The sequence below is a fragment of the Mustelus asterias genome, chromosome 6, assembly GCF_964213995.1.
Source record: "Mustelus asterias chromosome 6, sMusAst1.hap1.1, whole genome shotgun sequence".
Lineage (NCBI taxonomy): Eukaryota > Metazoa > Chordata > Chondrichthyes > Carcharhiniformes > Triakidae > Mustelus > Mustelus asterias.
The window spans coordinates 43,988,511-44,007,084 of record NC_135806.1 but is presented as its reverse complement, the minus strand read 5'-3'; the positions used below and the strand labels follow the sequence as shown (position 1 = coordinate 44,007,084).

The 18,574-nt window shown below is 46.9% G+C and overlaps 1 protein-coding gene across 1 annotated transcript in view; it reads right to left on the bottom strand.

The window, feature by feature from the left end:
* Nucleotides 1–18,574, bottom strand: part of rassf6 (Ras association domain family member 6) — a 64,626-nt gene that overhangs the window by 3,212 nt on the left and 42,840 nt on the right. Inside the window, exons 6-11 of the mRNA XM_078214239.1 lie at nt 17,765–17,868; nt 15,414–15,592; nt 8,945–9,046; nt 6,494–6,545; nt 689–807; nt 487–584 (exon numbers count right to left, since the gene is read on the bottom strand). Of these exons, the coding sequence (XP_078070365.1) occupies nt 487–584; nt 689–807; nt 6,494–6,545; nt 8,945–9,046; nt 15,414–15,592; nt 17,765–17,868 (654 nt within the window). The remainder of the gene's footprint in view (nt 1–486; nt 585–688; nt 808–6,493; nt 6,546–8,944; nt 9,047–15,413; nt 15,593–17,764; nt 17,869–18,574) is intronic.

Here is an 18,574-nt window from a genome sequence, read left to right as displayed (position 1 = left end):
AGAATCCCAGCTGCGGGCAAGGTTGGTGAATCCCGTCCATTGACTTCCAAGCATTTGTAGAGAAGCTAAAAGGTCCTCTGATTATCCCTCCCACCCCCTACTGCCCACGGTTCATTGGCAAATTGAAGGATTCACAATGACGTTGCAGATTGACATATTACTGATCGGCATTCTGATAACAACACTTGACCCCCCTCTCCATTTACATACATTTATTATTTACAATTTACTATTGCATATATCTGCCGATTTCCAGTCGGAAGACAGGTCACACACACCGTGGTCCATGTTAAAATAGGAATGTGTGGACCTCCTGCAGTTGGCAGTAATCAGCCCCAGTTTTGTCCCTCTATCACCCTATTTATGATTAAAAACTGGAGCTTTGTTTTTCGTTAAAGCTTGTTTAATAATTCAGGTACTCACAATGTGGTGCCGTTACTGCAGGGTAACTACAATTTTGTAACAGACTAAAAATTGAAATCTTACCGGAGATGGGCATTTCCGATCTGTTTCTCTTCCTCCTCATTTAGTTTCTGAAGAATTCCTTTTAAAATGGGAAGCTCAAACTTGATATACTGAGCCACCTGTGAGAAGCAACAGCAAGAAGCAGGGTTTGAATGCAGCCGTTGCAATCACTGATGTGCTGAGGAGAATCTTGGGACTTGTTTCCACAATTTTTATAACTTACATCAGTGCTGATTTCTTCTGCATCCTTGTCCATTAAAAATATTTTTACAATTTTCCGTGAAGGCCCATGAAGCAATCTTTCCCACAGTGGGAATGCTGTGTTTTGAAGCTTTTTCTTTTCTGTAAAAATGGTTTAAGGTTTGATGAGAGGCAACACAGATGCTACAACTTGCCAGATAATGCCCTGACACTATCATCTACATTATTATATTGGCTGGAACAAATTACTTAACACAGACTGATAACTACAAGTGTGGTCATTCCGATTAATTATTGCTTTCCCTTGGGCGGCATGGTGGCACAGTGGTTAGCATTGCAGCCTCACAATACCAGGGACCCGGGTTCAATTCCGACCTCAGGTGACCGGCTGTGTGGAGTTTGCACATTCTCCCGGTGTCTGTGTGGATTTCCTCCGGGTGCTCCGGTTTCCTCCCACAGTCCAAAGATGTGCTGGTTAGGTTGACTGGCCATGCTAAATTGCCCCTTAGGATCAGGGGGACTAGCAGGGTAAGTACGTTACGGGGATAGGGCCTGGGTGGGATTGTTGTTGGTGCAGGCTCGATGGGCTAAATGGCCTCCTTCTGCACTGTAGGGATTCTATGATACAAGCCAAGTAAGTTTTGGGACTGTTCAGTGTCTGATAGCAGGACATTAATCCAATTAATAAGGTAGCAGTGATATAACTGCAGAAAAATAAACGATCAAATCTCAGATCAGATGGACTTGTCCCATGAGGCAGACACTCCCAGGAACCAGCTGGGAAATGGTGGGGTAAATCTGTGTGTTTCTATCTGTGATTCTCCAATCAGCATGGCCCAGGAGCCACAGTCAGGGTGTCAGCCCCAGGGGTTTTTCAGGCTCAGTCTTGTAACTTGCCTACTTCCTATCTGTCTCTGGTGCCCTTTAAGCTCAAGAGGCCAAATTGAAAGTCAAAGTGAGATCTAGGCCCAGATATTTACGGGAAGGTGGGGTGGGTGCTGTGTTGCACGCTGACACTGGGCAAACCTGGCAAAAAAAGGCAGGGCTGCATAGCTCTTGATGAATTTAATGGCAGGAACTCCGTATAAATCTCTTGCTTCATTTCCTGCCCAGCAGCCTGCCATATTGAGAGACTGACCAGCGGGCAGGCAGGGAAAGCAGTGGCTCAAAGTTGCAGCTATGGGTCTTTGGGGACAGAACTGGCAATTCAGTCGGAAAGGAGGAGAGAGCGAGAGGTCGGGGCTGGAGGGAGGAGTTTGGCAATCTTGGGAAGGGGGAAAGAGGGACAGAAATTGGAAGTGGGGAGGTTGAGGGCTTCCTGGAGGAACTGGGGAATTGACTTGCTCCTTCTGGTCCTCAGGGGTTGCAGCAAAAGGCACTTACCTCACTGAGCCGGTATCTACTGCCGGGTTTCCTGACCATTGCCATCTGTTAAATTTAAATCAGCCTCCAAATTGCATGGTGGGAAACTGATTTAAATAAGGTAATGAAATGTCCCATCCACTTGCACACAAGAAACTCTCTGCCATAAAATTGGGATCAGACTTGTATGCAGAGGCTTGGGGATGCATTCCCTGATTTAACATCTTTAACTAGCCCTCCTCTGCCTACTGTGGGGAGGTTAATACCGAGACCCTTACATTTACAGAGCATCCTTTGTGTCCCAAACTGCTTCACATCCAGTAAATGATTCTGAAATACAATCACTGTTGTTATGTTTGTAACCCCCTGCTGACCACTATATGGGGCTACTATTTAAATATTCAATCAACAGGATCCCGAATTCCTAGCGGTTGATGTTGATTTGGCTAATTCCCTGTTTACCCATAAATGTCAGTACTGTAATCGGAATATCAAAAATAAATTTAATAACAAATATCATTAACAGACATAAAACAGTGAGCTCTGATCTATAACCGTTGGGGCCCATCCGTTGGTGCACACATGGGGAAACTCATCCTCAGTAACACACTTGTAGATACTGTTCCAGTTGGATTGTATAGTCCCCACCAGTTACTCACGACAAACACACACACAGTCCAGAAGAGACACACGTGTGGAAGATGATGCTGTAGGAGGCAGAGGTGCCTCGAGCTATCCGTGCAGCAACGTAGGTCGAGTGCACTGAAGGCTGTCCTCCTCGGCAGTAATGAAAAGAACAGGCAGGGGAACGCCTGGCTGCCTCTCACTCCAAACCGAATTCTCACTGCCTGGAAAAAGCTCTCTCTCTGCACACTCCCTCTTCAGCTCTGCCTCTCCAGCTCTGCAGCTGCTTCACTTCCTGGCGCCTTTTTTTTCCTCCTGCCCCCGGAGCAATCCCATTGGCCCAGCCCACATCACTCAACCAACAGCATCCTGTTCACAGCACCCGCCCGGGACAAAGAACACTGGTAAATGTCTTCCCCACAAACTTTCCTCAGTCCCTTACATGTTGACACATCTGGAGGCCAACCGGTGCACAGCCAGATCCCATGGCAAAGATTACTCGTTAGGTAGCGTGCATTTGTCTGAGGGAGGAATGTTGGCTGAGTCATTGGATAACTCTTTGCTCTCCTTCCATTAACACCATAGAATCTTCTTCATCTATCTGAGCAGAAACCTGGCACAAGATGGAGTGGGGAGTGCGGTGGTGAGGGGAAGGATTTGAAAATGGAATGTGTTTACAGCAGGAAACTGCCCTGGTGAGTTCATTTCTACCCGGCAAAGACATCACATTTTAACACCTGGCCCCATTTAGATACCAGAGGTGCACTTCCCACCGGGAATAGGTGAGATGGTGTACTGCAGCTGCCAGAAGGTGAAGATTGGGAGGGCATTGGTCACCTGCCAGCTTCCCGGTAAGTGGAGAGGGTTTCAGGTAGATCTTTGGGAGGTTAAGTCAGGGTGGGTGAGTCTGTGGCAGTGAGGCATTGACTTTCCTTGGAATTTGAATTCACTAAAAAAAATCTGGAATTAAGAATCTACTGATGACCAGGAAACCATTGTCGATTGTCAGAAAAACCCATCTGGTTCACTAATGTCCTTTAGGGAAGGAAATCTGTTGTCCTTACCTGGTCTGGCCTACACGTGACTCCAGAGCCACAGCAATGTGGTTGACTCTCAACCGTCTTCTGAAATGGCCCAGCAAGCCACTCAGTTCAAGGACGGCTAGGGATGAGCAATAAATGCTGGCCAGCCAGCGACGTCCATGTCCCATAAATGAAAAGAAAATTGGTGGAACATTTTGGTAAGCCCAAAGCTTTCTTTTGGTTCCACACGTTTTGGGCTTACCAAAAGGGTCTCTTCTGTCTGCAGACCTGCTCAGTGGCAAAGCTGCAGCAGATTGTTGCACACAGGGTCCACATCAGGGTCCTACTGATCAGATAGGAGCCCATATTATTTAAGGATCACATTTGCTTCAAGCATCATTGCATCTGCCTGCAAAACCCAATGGGTTAACATGGAAAAGGATAGGTATCTGAGCGAGAAAATAACCTCTTTGCTTTGAACTGTCACCTGCCCAATTTCTGCTTGGTAGGAAAGCAAGAAACTTGCATTCATATAGCACCCTTCAGAACCCCTGGAATTCTCAAAATGCTTTACAGCCAATGAAGCACTTTTCCAGTCGAGTCATTGTTCTAATGTAGGAAACACAGCATTCAATTTGCACATAAAAAGCTCCCACAACAATAACGTGACAATGACCAGATAATTTGTTTTTAGTAATGTTGACTGAGGGATGAATGTTGGCATGGACACCGCATGTGACTTCCTAATTTTCCTTCTTTGAAATAATGACCTGGGATCTTTAATATCCACTTGAGAGGGAAGACAGGACCTCGGTTTAAATTTCATCTGAAAGACAGCACCTCTGGCAGTGTGGTGTTCCCCCAGTACTGCACTGGGGTATCAACCCTGATTTCTGTGCTTGAGTCCTGAAGTGGAACATGTAATATTCTGACGCTGAGACAAGAATGCCAGCAACTGAGCCACACCTGATACTACAGTTAAAATGGACTCTGAGGCCTTAGTTTAACATCACATCTAGATATTTGCGCTGATTTGAGAATGTACTGAAGCATCAGTTCAGTATGTGCCTTGAATGAGGTCTGAAACCATGGTTATTTTCACTGAGGTGTGAGATCTGTACTCTGAGTGAGGGCAATGATGTTTCTGTTATTAAGTAATTGACACACTGACTAAAACTCACATGCTTCAGTTGGGAGAATGCCATCTGACGTGGTTTTTGGTCAGCCCATTAGATTATCTGCTACACAGAAAGGAGGGATTTAATATTAAAGAAAATAAATATTGGCTATCGTAACCTTCATTGGATCAGACTTCTGAGCTACTATGGACCAGCTCTGGGCGATTACCCTTTGGGGCAAAACATTCAATGGCTGCCCCTGAGAGGTTTTAGAGTCTTAGGCCCATTTCTTGAAAAACGAGGCAAAGGGACATGGAGCCTACACCATGCTGGGTCTGTTTGGTACGATCACAATGTTAAGTGTTAAGGAGTCTAGAAGCCTTTGCACAAGCTGGGCCTTGCGCTTAGTGCTAGTTAAGCAACCTCCACATGATATGGTCCCTTCTGCACAGCGCTATCTGATTGGGTGCTGAATGCAAGCCTTTATCAAATTGTTAAAGAATTGACACCAGTGGCATTCCGACCTCCCTTGTCTGATTGCTCCTGGGCCTTGGTCCCATGTGACCCTGAGCTTTCCGGACAAATGAGAGGTAATGCATTTTGGACGGTCTAATACAGATAGGAAATATACAGTAAATGGCAGAACCCTTAAGTGTATTGATGGGCAAAGGGATCTGGGTGTACAGGTACACCGGTCACTGAAAGTGGCAACGCAGGTGGAGAAGGTAGTCAAGAAGGCATACGGCATGTTTGCCTTCATTGGCCGGGGCATTGAATTTAAAATTGGCAAGTCATGTTGCAGCTTTATAGAACCTTAGTTAGGTCGCACTTGGAAGATAGTGTTCAATTCTGGTCGCCACGCTACCAGAAGGATGTGGAGACTTTGGAGAGGGTACAGAAAAGATTTACCAGGATGTTGCCTGGTATGGAGGGCATTAGCTCTGAGGAGAGGTTGGAGAAACTTGGTTTGTTCTCACTGGAACGACGGAGGTTGAGGGGCGACCTGATAGAAGTCTACAAGATTATGAGAGGCATGGACAGAGTGGATAGTTAGAAACCTTTTCCCAGGATGGAAGAGTCAATTACTAGGGGGCACAGGTTTAAGGTGTGAGGGGCAAGGTTTAAAGGAGATATACAAGGCAGATATTTTACACAGAGTAGTGGGTGCCTGGAACTCTTTGCCAGGGAGGTAGTGGAAGCGGATACGGTAGTGACTTTTAAGGGGCGTCTTGACAAATACATGAATAGGATGGGAATAGAGGGATAAGGTCCCCAGAAGGGTAGGGGGTTTTAGTTCAGTCAGGCAGCATGGTCAGTACAGGCTTGGAGGGCCGAAGGGCCTGTTCCTGTGCAGTAATTTTCTTTGTTCTTTTGTGGTGCCAGACCATTGTCCGATGCACAAAGGTTAGCCAGCTGCCCTTCATCGGCCACTGTCTTCCCCCATCTACTCCACTGTTGATTAGAGCAGGATGTCCAATAAAGAAGGTAAACTGAGATAAAAAGCAACTAATCAAAATGGAGGTTAACTGACTTAATAGAAGAAGTTGAGGCATAATACTTGTACAATGGTACCAGAGATAACTGGTAAGGCAGAATAATGCTGCTCCTTGCGTTCCCAGATGCAGAGGGATGGTTATTTATCCAGGTATCAGAAGGTAAAACTAACTAATATTGAAAAGGAAAATTATGCAGATAACTTACCTTCACTTGCATGGACGACATACAGTGCAAAATCATTAGGATCATTTTCTATCTGTTATGGAATAAAGGAAAGTCAAAACATAAAACATAGGAACATAGAAAATAGGAGGACTACAATATATTGAAAATCTTAGGCCTTCAAGTATTTTCTGTCTGTTACGCTGTGTCACATTCCTGTCCTGCTTTTTGTGTCAATGATTTTGAGGATAAATTCCTAACCTGCATTTCTATTAGAAAATCCCAATTCTGACTGTGTCAAAGGGTGTCCACAATTTGCTCAAAATGTTTTGTGAACATGGTTTTCTCAATTGCTGCTCTAGTAGCCAAAATAACGCTTCAAGCAAAATAAAAAACATCTTTCACAATCATATGGTAAAATGTATCCATTGTTTTCTTGAAGTCTTAATTAAAGCTTTATTTGAAGTTAAAGCTTGTTCATAGAATCATAGGATCCCTACAAGTGCAGAAGAAGGCCATTCGGCCCATTGAATCTGCATTGACCACAATCCCCACCCAGGCCCTATTTTCGTAATCCCACATATTTACCCTGTTAACCCCCTCTGACACTAGAGTCAACTTAGCATGGCCAGTCAACCTAACCCGCACATCTTTGGACTGTGGGAGGAAACCAGAGCACTCGGAGAAAACCCACGCAGACACGGGGAGAATGTGCAAACTTCACACAGGCAGTGACCCCAGGCTGGGCCCCTGCCTCTATGAGACAGCAGTGCTAACCACTGTGCCACCATGCCTTGTTTTTGGAGTCAATAGTTTTAACTAGGGCTGGGATTTTCTGGTTCAGCCCTTGGCGGGACCTATTGCGGGTGGGATGGAAAATCTGGTGACCCAGCAAAATGTCCATTGGCTTTCGGTGGGTATTTCCGGTCCTGCCATGGGACTGTTGGCTAAAATTTTGGTGCACTTTTTTTTTCTGTTCGTAAGATTTTAAAATGGACTTGAAGAATATTTAGAGGACAAATTTACCCCAGTTGAGGTAAAATTCATATTTAATTTTAGCCCCACAGGTTGGGTGAATGAGTGGATGAGGAGGGGCGGGTGGACAATAAAGGTGGGGAAGGGTTAAAAATATGAAAACAGGAATGTAACCTGCCCCCAATATGCCCACTTGCATTTCTAATGGAGGCAGATGTTGTGGTGGGGTAGGACGGTTGGGGGAGGGGTAGGGGGGAAAGGAGGTGTGAGGTTTGTTGTGTGGTGGATGGTAGGGGGTGGGTGGCTGTGTGACTAACCTGCTCTCTGGAAGAGGCATCCTGCTTCAAACCTAGCCTTTGTTTGGCATTATATTGCTGGAGACTGGATTTACCTCACCTCCTCTCAATCTACCTCACATCTTCACAACCCACCACCTCTCTGAAGTGAGGGACAATTTTGTTCTCTAAAGGTGCTGTGTTCCTGAAATCTGTTTTGATTCTCTGGCATATCGCACCCCATGGGATGACTTGTGTTCAAATCTTCAACACAGTGACTCCCTACAAGCAACACCAGGACATTCCCATGTTGTTCCTGATACCAAGATACAGGATGACATTTAACCAAGTTCCAAGATCAAGTGCCTCTTTGTGTTTGCTGTTAGAGGGCAGTCTGTGTCACTATGAGGTACAAAAAGCAAATTCTCTCTCCCACAAAACCCCTTACTTTCTCTTTGAGAGACCTCAGTCATTCTGCTCCAGGGAGTGAATCAGTTGTACTGCTATTCACTTTGGGAGGGGGGAGGGGGGGGGGGGGGGGTGGCGGTGCTTCCCAGCCTCTCCTGACAGCCCTGTTCTTTCCTTATGGATCCGAAATGAGGGGCTTTATAAAACTATATTAGTTAACACCAGGCACCATTAATATAAAGCTTCCCAACTAAATTTGAGTGAAACGGGGCACGATCTTACCTGCCATTCACGCCACGCTCCCACTGCAGCGAGGTCAGAAAATTTGGCAATTTGAAAACTGAAGGGAGAATTGGAGAGATGTTTGTGTCAGCGGGAAGGTGGAGGGAGTGGGCGAGAGAGAGGAAGTGGGAGAGTGAGGGGGGTGGAGAGGCAGAGGAAAGGAATGGGAGAGAGAGAGTGAGATGGAGGTAAATGTGGCTGACAGAGTGGGAGTGAGTGGCTGAGAGTAAGTGAAGGGTAATGTGGTGATTGTCTCTTTAAGGGTCAATCTGCAGAGTAAGGGTCACAAGGCCCGGAGAACCAGTCGAGTAGCAGGGCAGGGGATCACCCTGGTAAGCTTGGGCCTCTTTATTCAAAGGCATCTCAGGAGCTGATGGCAGCCATGAGGCTTCAAGTCTCTGTATAGTTTAACCTGTAAATAAACGAGTTGTGTTTTCCTTAAACTATTGAACAAACATCTTTACAAGCAGCGAGAGTGTCGGGGATGAGAAAGGAAAGGGTGTATGCTCTCGGGGCTGCTCAGAAGGCATGGAAAGCCATTTCAGAAACATACCTTAAATTTTTGTAGCAGTAATGCTATCACTTCCTGAGTTGTCAATGTGCTGTTGATTCTCACATTAGTCACAGAGCCTTTGATTGGTGTGAAAATGGAAGTCTAGGGAACATAAAGATGATGATTTTTATAACACATAGCTGTTATTTTACTCTTTGTGTGTTGTATAAAACAGCAAAATACCATTGATTGTCATAATTTAAATAGCCCAAGTCTCAGTTGGAGATGTCTAATATATTTGACAATTGCCTGGTCTTCCATCACTGAGCCCACTCCCAGTTAAAATGTCCACATTATCTTGTAAATTATATTGTAAATAATATTTTGTGAAAATGTTACGCATGTAAATCAAAACATCTGGCGAGCTGGATCTACAGAGGACTATTCTCTACATTTCCTTTTAGAAATAGACAGGGGAGGGGTTTTTTGGTAAGGGTAGTGTACAGATCACGAATCCTTTTATGAATGGGGATCTAATCTCCCCATTCTCTTTCTTTTCAAAAAGAAAAAGTTGAAAAGTTGCAGCCCCGTCAGTCTGATTCCATTGCCAGCATCACACCCAAGTTGTATTACGCCCCTCCTCGGTCCATCGCCTTCCTGAATTGTGGTGCCCATAACTGGTACAGCCTCACCATTTAAACTGGACACATTTGTGCAAACACCCATGTATCAGGTTAAATCATTTTAAGTGGAAGTTTGACTATTTCAGAAATTCAAACTGAACTTGTTGTTTAAACAATGTCAGCTCTGGGATATCAGTTCAGAGCTCCACACCATCTCCAAAGCCATGAATCGATGACTCCATGATGTGGAGATGCCGGTGTTGGACTGGGGTAGGCACAGTAAGAAGTCTCACAACACCAGGTTAAAGTCCAACAGGTTTATTTGGAATCATGAGCTTTCAGAGTGCTGTTCCTTCATCAGGTGATGAAAGCTTGTGATTACAAATAAACCTGTTGGACTTTAACCTGGTGTTGTGAGACTTCTTACTTAGTTTGCTGGCAGTCTATCGACCTTTCTCTTCCTCACTGTCAAAATTGGTGATTGTAAGATAATTAGCAGGCTTCTAAATTACTAATGCTCCCTGTGGTAGTGTGTGTGGAAAATATTCCTGGAAAAGCAGTGTAAGGTGACACTCGTCCACCCATGGCTGACACAGCAGGCTGGTCAGTTTCACCTCGGCTTAGTTTCGCCACTCCAACAGGTACAGTAAACGCAGCTTGAGTTTCAGGAGGCTTGGGGCTGCGTGGAAGAACTTAATGACAGGTAATTGCACTCCACCAGCTGTTTGAACTGCCCAGAATAGCTGGCCTGATAAGAAGGTTTAAGTGGCACCTCCGTAATTGATGCTACGGCAATGGGAAATAGCTTGCTCTGTTTGCCAGCATAGGCAGCTGCCTGGGATAAACAGGGACAGTGCAGGGGGAGGGGGGGGGGGGGGGGGAAGTTGGAGACTATCCATCTTTCACATGGTATTATCTTTTAAACTAAGGTAACCATAGCCATTTAGCTTGGATATGTAGAATTAGTCTTGTGTGAACTTTATTAACCGACCTCAAAACAATAAACTTTCACCCAAACGCTGAAAAAGATATTAAATTCAGCAAGATCTTCAACTAAAATCTATGTGCCTGCAAAATGATTAATGCTCCTTGTTTTATTTCAGTTTTGATGAACAAAGTCCTATCTCAATACGAGTTGTAAACTGCACCACCCAAATAAACAGTAACATTTGGCCAGTGTTAAGTTACAGTGCAAAGTGCACCTCAGTCATCAGAAATAAACTGAACAAATTCCAGCCTCCACCGTTCAATGCTCAGAGCTGGTGTCAGTCACTCGTTTTTGCTCCCATGAAATATCAGTTTGAAATATCAACATCAGGAATATTTAGGAGTGAGGTTTATGGCAATTGGCTGCAGGAAGATTATAAATCTATGCAAATACATCTCGATCTATAATGCAATAAAAACTTTGGGTTTTGCATGTTTGCCATTGTTGATAACACCTCTACTATTAAAAGACGTGGGGAGTTTTATCTGTCGAAACGGCAGGGTTGTGTTGGTTGGGATCTTAAAGCTGGCTCCAATACGTTTCAAACTACCCACATCCAGCTTTACCGGAGGCCTGGTGGGTGACCAGCCTCCTCCCAAGAGGTGGGTCTCATCATAAAATATCTTAATGAGGCTGGGTGCCACACATATTGTCCACATTTTAGGCTTAACCAAGGCTGGCTAGCTATACTGGCCCATGGGGAACCTGGCAGGTGAAGGGAGGCGAGGACTGGCTCTTTCAGCAGGTAAACACCATTCCAGCATTCCTTGTAGGCCAGAGGGAGTAGCAGTGTTCTCCCACAGCCAACTCAGCGACCAGTAAACCCCTCCCCCACCCCCCAATCAGTCAACTACCCCCCACTCCCCAACACAAAACTGCAATTGGATCTTTCCTGGCCGTCAGTGAATTGGTTATTGGTGAGTAATAGCCACACTGTCGACAACACTTTATCACTTTGCCGATGATTTAGTGCAACTGATGAGATGGCAATTGGCTGGTCTCCATTTGTCCTCTAAGTACATTTAAATAAAAATTAAAGCTTCTTAACTATTTTGTTCAGACAATAAAAGGGGATGGGTGATTTGAATAAATAGTGTGATCCCACTATCCTGTGCTCCCAGTGAAGCAGACATTCGAGGCACCCATCATGGGCTGGATTTTATGGCCTTCTCATACCCCAGCAGGAGAAGCCTACCAAAGTATTCACTCTGTAGGCTGCTGCTGTGCAAGGGTGGGTGGAGTGCATCCTTGATGGGTTACTTCGGCCTGTTTGGAAGCTACCCAGGCCTCCCTCGCCGCCCAGTTCCCTCACAACCTGGCCAGTCTGCCCTGGCTCCCTATCCCCCTCTTGCTGGGGCCTTATTGCCTAGCCTGGGTGATACGCTCCCTTGTCCACTTACCTTTTTACCCCGGCTTCAGCGCCTTGGCATTGGGAACTGTTGTAGTCCCAGCAGTGACCACAGCTCCCTGTGGCGCTGCTGAGATCAGAGAGCTGGCAGCCATTTTATTGCCCAATTGGCTCAGATGTCCCACCTTGAACAAAGTATCACATGCCAAGTGTTAAATTCCAGCAGGGCAACCTGCATTCCAGCTTTCAGAACGCTGCTCCTTCGTCAGGTAAGTGGGAGTTCTGTTCACAAACAGGGCATATAAAGACACAAACTCAATTTACAAAATAATGGTTGGAATGCGAGTCTTTACAGGTAATCAAGTCTTAAAGGTACAGACAATGTGAGTGGAGAGAGCGTTAAGCACAGGTTAAAAAGGTGTGTTTGTCTTCAGACAGGACAGTTAGTGAGATTTTGCAAGCCCAGGCAAGTCGTGGGGGTTACAGATAATGTGACATGAACCCAAGATCTCGGTTGAGGCCGTCCTCATGTGTGCGGAACTTGGCTATCAGTCTCTGCTCAGCGACTCTGCGTTGTCATGTGTCGTGAAGGCCGCCTTGGAGAACGCTTACCCAAAGATCAGAGGCTGAATGCCCATGACCGCTGAAGTGTTCCCCAACAGGAAGAGAACGCTCTTGCCTGGTGATTGTCGAGCGGTGTTCATTCATCCGTTGTCGTAGCGTCTGCATGGTTTCCCCAATGTACCATGCCTCGGGACATCCTTTCCTGCAGCGTATCAGGTAGGCAACGTTGGCCGAGTTGCAAGAGTATGTACCGTGTACCTGGTGGATGGTGTTCTCACGTGAGATGATGGCATCCGTGTCGATGATCTGGCACGTCTTGCAGAGGTTGCTGTGGCAGGGTTGTGTGGTGTCGTGGTCACTTGGACACATGCATCTCCATCAAGGACACCACACAACCCTGCCACAACAACCTCTGCAAGACATGCCGGATCATCGACACGGATGCCATCATCTCACGTGAGAACACCATCCACCAGGTACATACTCTTGCAAATCGGCCAATGTTGTCTACCTGATACGCTGCAGGATAGGATGTCCCGAGGCATGGTACATTGGGGAGACCATGCAGACGCTATGACAACGGATGAATGAACACCGCTCGACAATCACCAGGCAAGAGTGTTCTCTTCTTGTTGGGGAACACTTCAGCGGTCACGGGCATTCGGCCTCTGATCTTCGGATAAGCGTTCTCCAAGGCGGCCTTCACGACACACAACAACACAGAGTCGCTGAGCAGAGACTGATAGCCAAGTTCCACACACATGAGGACGGCCTCAACTGGGATCTTGGGTTCATGTCACACTATCTGTAACCCCCACGACTTGCCTGGGCTTGCAAAATCTCACTAACTGTCCTGTCTGAAGACAATACACACCTCTTTAACCTGTGCTTAACGCTCTCTCCACTCACATTGTCTGTACCTTTAAGACTTGATTACCTGTAAAGACTTGCATTCCAACCATTATTTTGTAAATTGAGTTTGTGTCTTTATATGCCCTGTTTGTGAACAGAACTCCCACTTACCTGACGAAGGGGCAGCGCTCCGAAAGCTAGTGGCTTTTGCAACCAAATAAACCTGTTGGACTTTAACCTGGTGTTGTGAGACTTCTTACCATGTAGAACATACCAGGATTTGACATAAAAAAGTTTTGTTTGTAATTGTTAATCTCTTCTATCCTTGTTGCTCACAGAAATAACACTGTGCTTAAGTCAAGGTATTCGGCGAGCCAGCATCGACCTTACAGTCCAAATGGCCCTTTTCTATGTGTAATAGTTCTGTGTTTCTGGATTAATTGCACTATGGCTCAAAACTTTTAGAAAACCTGATGATAGTGCCCTCTGGTGTACTGATCAGCTACTGCCCGGGAGCATTGCCCGCTAGGTGAGCACCATAATGGCAAGCTGTGGACAGTTAGAACATAGAACAGTACAGCACAGAACAGGCCCTTCGGCCCACGATGTTGTGCCGAGCTTTATCTGAAACCAAGATCAAGCTATCCCACTCCCTATCATCCTGGTGTGCTCCATGTGCCTATCCAATAACCGCTTAAATGTTCCTAAAGTGTCTGACTCCATTATCACTGCAGGCAGCCCATTCCACACCCCAACCACTCTCTGCGTAAAGAACCTACCTCTGATATCCTTCCTGTTTCTCCCACCATGAACCCTATAGTTATGCCCCCTTGTAATAGCTCCATCCACCCGAGGAAATAGTCTTCGAACGTTCACTCTATCTATCCCCTTCATCATTTTATAAACCTCTATTAAGTCTCCCCTCAGCCTCCTCCGCTCCAGAGAGAACAGCCCTAGCTCCCTCAACCTTTCCTCATAAGACCTACCCTCCAAACCAGGCAGCATCCTGGTAAATCTCCTCTGCACTCTTTCCAGTGCTTCCACATCCTTCTTATTAGTGAGGTGACCAGAACTGCACACAATATTCCAAATGTGGTCTCACCAAGGTCCTGTACAGTTGCAGCATAACCCCACGGCTCTTAAACTCCAACCCCCTGTTAATAAAAGCTAACATACTATAGGCCTTCTTCACTGCTCTATCCACTTGAGTGGCAACCTTTAGAGATCTGTGGATATGGACCCCAAGATCTCTCTGTTCCTCCACAGTCTTCAGAACCCTACCTTTGACCCTGTAATCCACATTTAAATTAGTCCTACCAAAATGAATCACCTCACATTTATCAGGGTTAAACTCCATTTGCCATTTTTCAGCCCAGCTTTGCATCCTATCTATGTCTCTTTGCAGCCTACAACAGCCCTCCACCTCATCCACTACTCCACCAATCTTGGCGTCATCAGCAAATTTACTGATCCACCCTTCAGCCCCCTCCTCTCAGTCATTAATAAAAATCACAAAGAGCAGAGGACCAAGCACTGATCCCTGTGGCACTCCGTTAGCAACCTGCCTCCAATCCAAAAATTTTCCATCCACCACCACCCTCTGTCTTCGAGGCCAGTTACTGGCTGATTTCTAACAGGCACGGCTGTATGTCTACTTAAGGCCTTTGGTTTGATTCTAATGACTTTATTCCATCTTCAGGGCATCCCGAAGTGCTTCTCAGCCAATGAAATACTTTTGCAGCGAAGTCACTTTCCACGTAGGGAAACAGGGCTGTTGATTTGTACACAGCAAGGTGACACAAATAGGAAATGAGCTCACTAGTTAACCTGCTGTTGGTGGTGTTGGTTGAGGGATAACACAACACTGGGGGATCTCCTTAGTTTTCTTTGAATCTTTACCACTTGAAGAGACAGTACCTCTGTCAATGCCAGGGAAATGTCCAAGTAGATTATGTGCTGAAATCTTGGAGTGATGATTGAACTTGAATCACTGATTAATTCTTATGAATTAAATACAAAGGGAAGCATATTAGATGCTGGTCATACAGAGTGTAATTTTTCTCTTGAGCAGATGAAATTCATACACTGGACTTTACAGCTCAGCCTGCACTAGTTTTATTTCTGTAAGAAAAAAATTGAATTCCCACTTTTTACCTTGTAGTTGTAAAAGTGGCCGTTAATGGAAAAGCGATGGCGCTGGGCTTTCTTTGCTGCAGTCGCTGCTTGGTCCTTTACCCTCATCTTCACCAAGGATGCGTCACTCCTGGTACGTATTAAGTTGCTACTTTCGGGCTCTCGGTTGCGTTTTGGTTTTAATGTACTGCTCTCGAAGACTAAAAGGTTGGAGGAGAAGAACACAACAAACTCAAATCTATCTTGGATATCATTCAGCTTCTTCTCATCTCTTTGCCAACAAGTCAAGCTGGCTGAACATTTGTTTTCCCTCTTTGAAGAACAGGACCATAGGTAATTGCCAATGTTTCGAATCTAGGTGACCCCTTGGTCAGAGTTGACGAAGGGTCATCTGGACTCGAAACATTGGCTCTATTCTCTTCCCACAGATGCTGTCAGACTTGCTGAAATTTTCCAGCATTTTTCTGTTCTTGTTTCAGATTCCAGCATCCGCAGCATTTCATGTTCACCATCGATAATTGGACTGATTTCGCAACTGAATAGAAAATTGGGCATTGTGGATCTCACAACTCCCTCCCCAACACTCTGAGCTGGGTGAAATCGCGGTATCATCTTAACTGCGACTGCGCTTTGAAACATAACACTCCTGTTTATTAACAAGACAGAAAATGCTGGACACATTAGAATTTTAAGCATGATGAGGGCGATTCTCCAAAAAGAAGTTCCGAATTTGCGGGAAAACTGGTGTAAATCACAATTGCTTTTTCAGTGGGAATTCACACTCGAATCTCCCACACTCTGTGCAATGCAGAGGTCACAACCGTGAATATCATTAAAAGCTCGGGGGGGGCGGGGCCTATTCACGCCGGGGTCTGACAGTTCTGGGCCTCTGTGCCTGCGCAGTGGCCCCGCACTGTCAGTGTGGACTTTGCTGGACAGCTCAACTGGCCAACCAGAGACCCCCGCAGTGCTGCCCCTCCACCCCCCCACACCCCGATCACAGCCTCCCACGAGCATTCCCGGGCCAGCCCTGAACCACCCCCCCCCCGATCAAGGAGCTCCCCAAACTCCAGCACCCACCCCCAGCAGCAATGATCGCCCCCCCACCCCCCGCTCCACGGGAGGCAGAACCCCCTATGGGAGGCAGACCACACCCCCAGCCCGCCCCCATCGCTAGTGTCCCTCCAGGCCCTATAAATCCCAATGCAGAGTGGCAGCAGTACCCACCACCCTGACTCCCAAGCCCCGCCCACTAGGCCTCCCTGGGCCCTGTCCCCTTGGCACTGCCCGATGCCTGGTGGGCAATGCCAAGGTGCCCCTGGGCATGGGCACTTTGGCAGTGCTGGGGGCACAGGCTGACACTGTCAGGGTGCCCATGCCCACAGGCACCCCCTCCCGCCCGACCCCCTGGGGGGCCTAATTGCCCCTTCACTCCAGCAGGGGCAGGCCGTTAGTTCCCCGAAATTAGGGAGCTAGTCTGAACCCCACCGGAATGAAATTGCATTGACGGGGTGGGAGAGGCGAGCGGCCGGAGACTTTAGTCCTGGGCCCGCTAATCACATTTAAATAACATTAAAAAATAGATTAAAATCACTGACAGCTGTTCCCGCCGGTTCCCAGCGTGGTCCTGACCGCACTGGATATCCGGCGCCCGGAGATGCGCACGAACCAGGAACACGCGCACGAATTCTGCGAATCGATGCACAGGTGTTTCTCCCGGGCCGCTGCACTAAAACATTAGTGCGTTGGGATGGGAGAATCGCCCCTGATATGTTTAAGCTCCTTGATTTTCAAGGATTTTAAGTCTTAAGAAATGAAGGAAATTTCTCCTAACTGTTCTCCTCACTGTTACGGTCAGTGTGAACTTGGTGATTTCCCCTCATCACTTACTCCCAAAACCAAAGGAAGTAGATTGTCCTTTTCACTCAATCTCAACTCATCAGATTTCTTAAAGATCTCTAGTTTCAGAAAGAACCTAAGGAGTGGGTTTAATCTAAACTAATCTGAATTTGGAAAAAAATTCTGATTGCCTGACAATATATAATTTCACCTGGCGTATTCTCCAAAAGCTATTAAAGATTCCACAAATCATAATTACTGATCCACTCACCCAACCTCCTGGGAAACTTACACCAACACAGAAAATGCTGGACAATCTCAGTCACTCTGACAGCCTCGGTGGAGAGAGAACAGAACGAGTGTTTGGAGTCTGGATGACTCTTGGACAGAGCTCCAAGGAAGGATTGTCCAGACTCGAAACGTTAGCTCTGTTCTCTTTCCACAGATGCTGTCAGAGCTGCTGAGATTTCCCAGCATATTTTGTTTTAGATTCCAGCATCCGCACAATTTGCTTTTATCTCCTGGAAACTTACTCGGTTGCTGGACCGTTTCCTGTTCCTTGCCTTCTGGCGCAGCTTCCTCCTCCAGCTCAGCAATGTTGTACAAATTGTCAAACTCTCCCCATCGCGTCATTCCTCTGCAAGTACAAGTTAATTTATTCACTGACATAGAAACAGAAAATGCTGGAAATATTCAGCAGAACTGGCAGCTTCCGTGGAGAAAGAAGTGAAATTAACATTTCAGGTTCGTAACTTTTCATCCAGGATCAGAAAAAAATTGAGACTTTAAGTTAAAGCAGAGAGAGGCAGGAGGAGTGGGAAAACAAAAGGGCAGACCGGGAGCAGTGTGAGGCAGACCGGGAGCAGCGTGAGGCAGACCGGGAGCAGCGTGAGGCAGACCGGGAGCAGCGTGAGGCAGACCGGGGGGAGTGTGAGGCAGACCGGGAGCAGTGTGAGGCAGACCGGGAGCAGTGTGAGGCAGACCGGGGGGAGTGTGAGGCAGACCGGGGGGAGCGTGAGGCAGACCGGGGGGAGCGTGAGGCAGACCGGGGGGAGCGTGAGGCAGACCGGGAGCAGTGTGAGGCAGACCGGGAGCAGTGTGAGGCAGACCGGGGGGAGTGTGAGGCAGACCGGGAGCAGCGGGAGGCAGACCGGGAGCAGCGGGAGGCAGACCGGGGGGAGCGGGAGGCAGACCGGGAGCAGCGTGAGGCAGACCGGGAGCAGTGTGAGGCAGACCGGGAGCAGTGTGAGGCAGACCGGGGGGAGCGGGAGGCAGACCGGGAGCAGTGTGAGGCAGACCGGGAGCAGTGTGAGGCAGACCGGGAGCAATGTGAGGCAGACCGG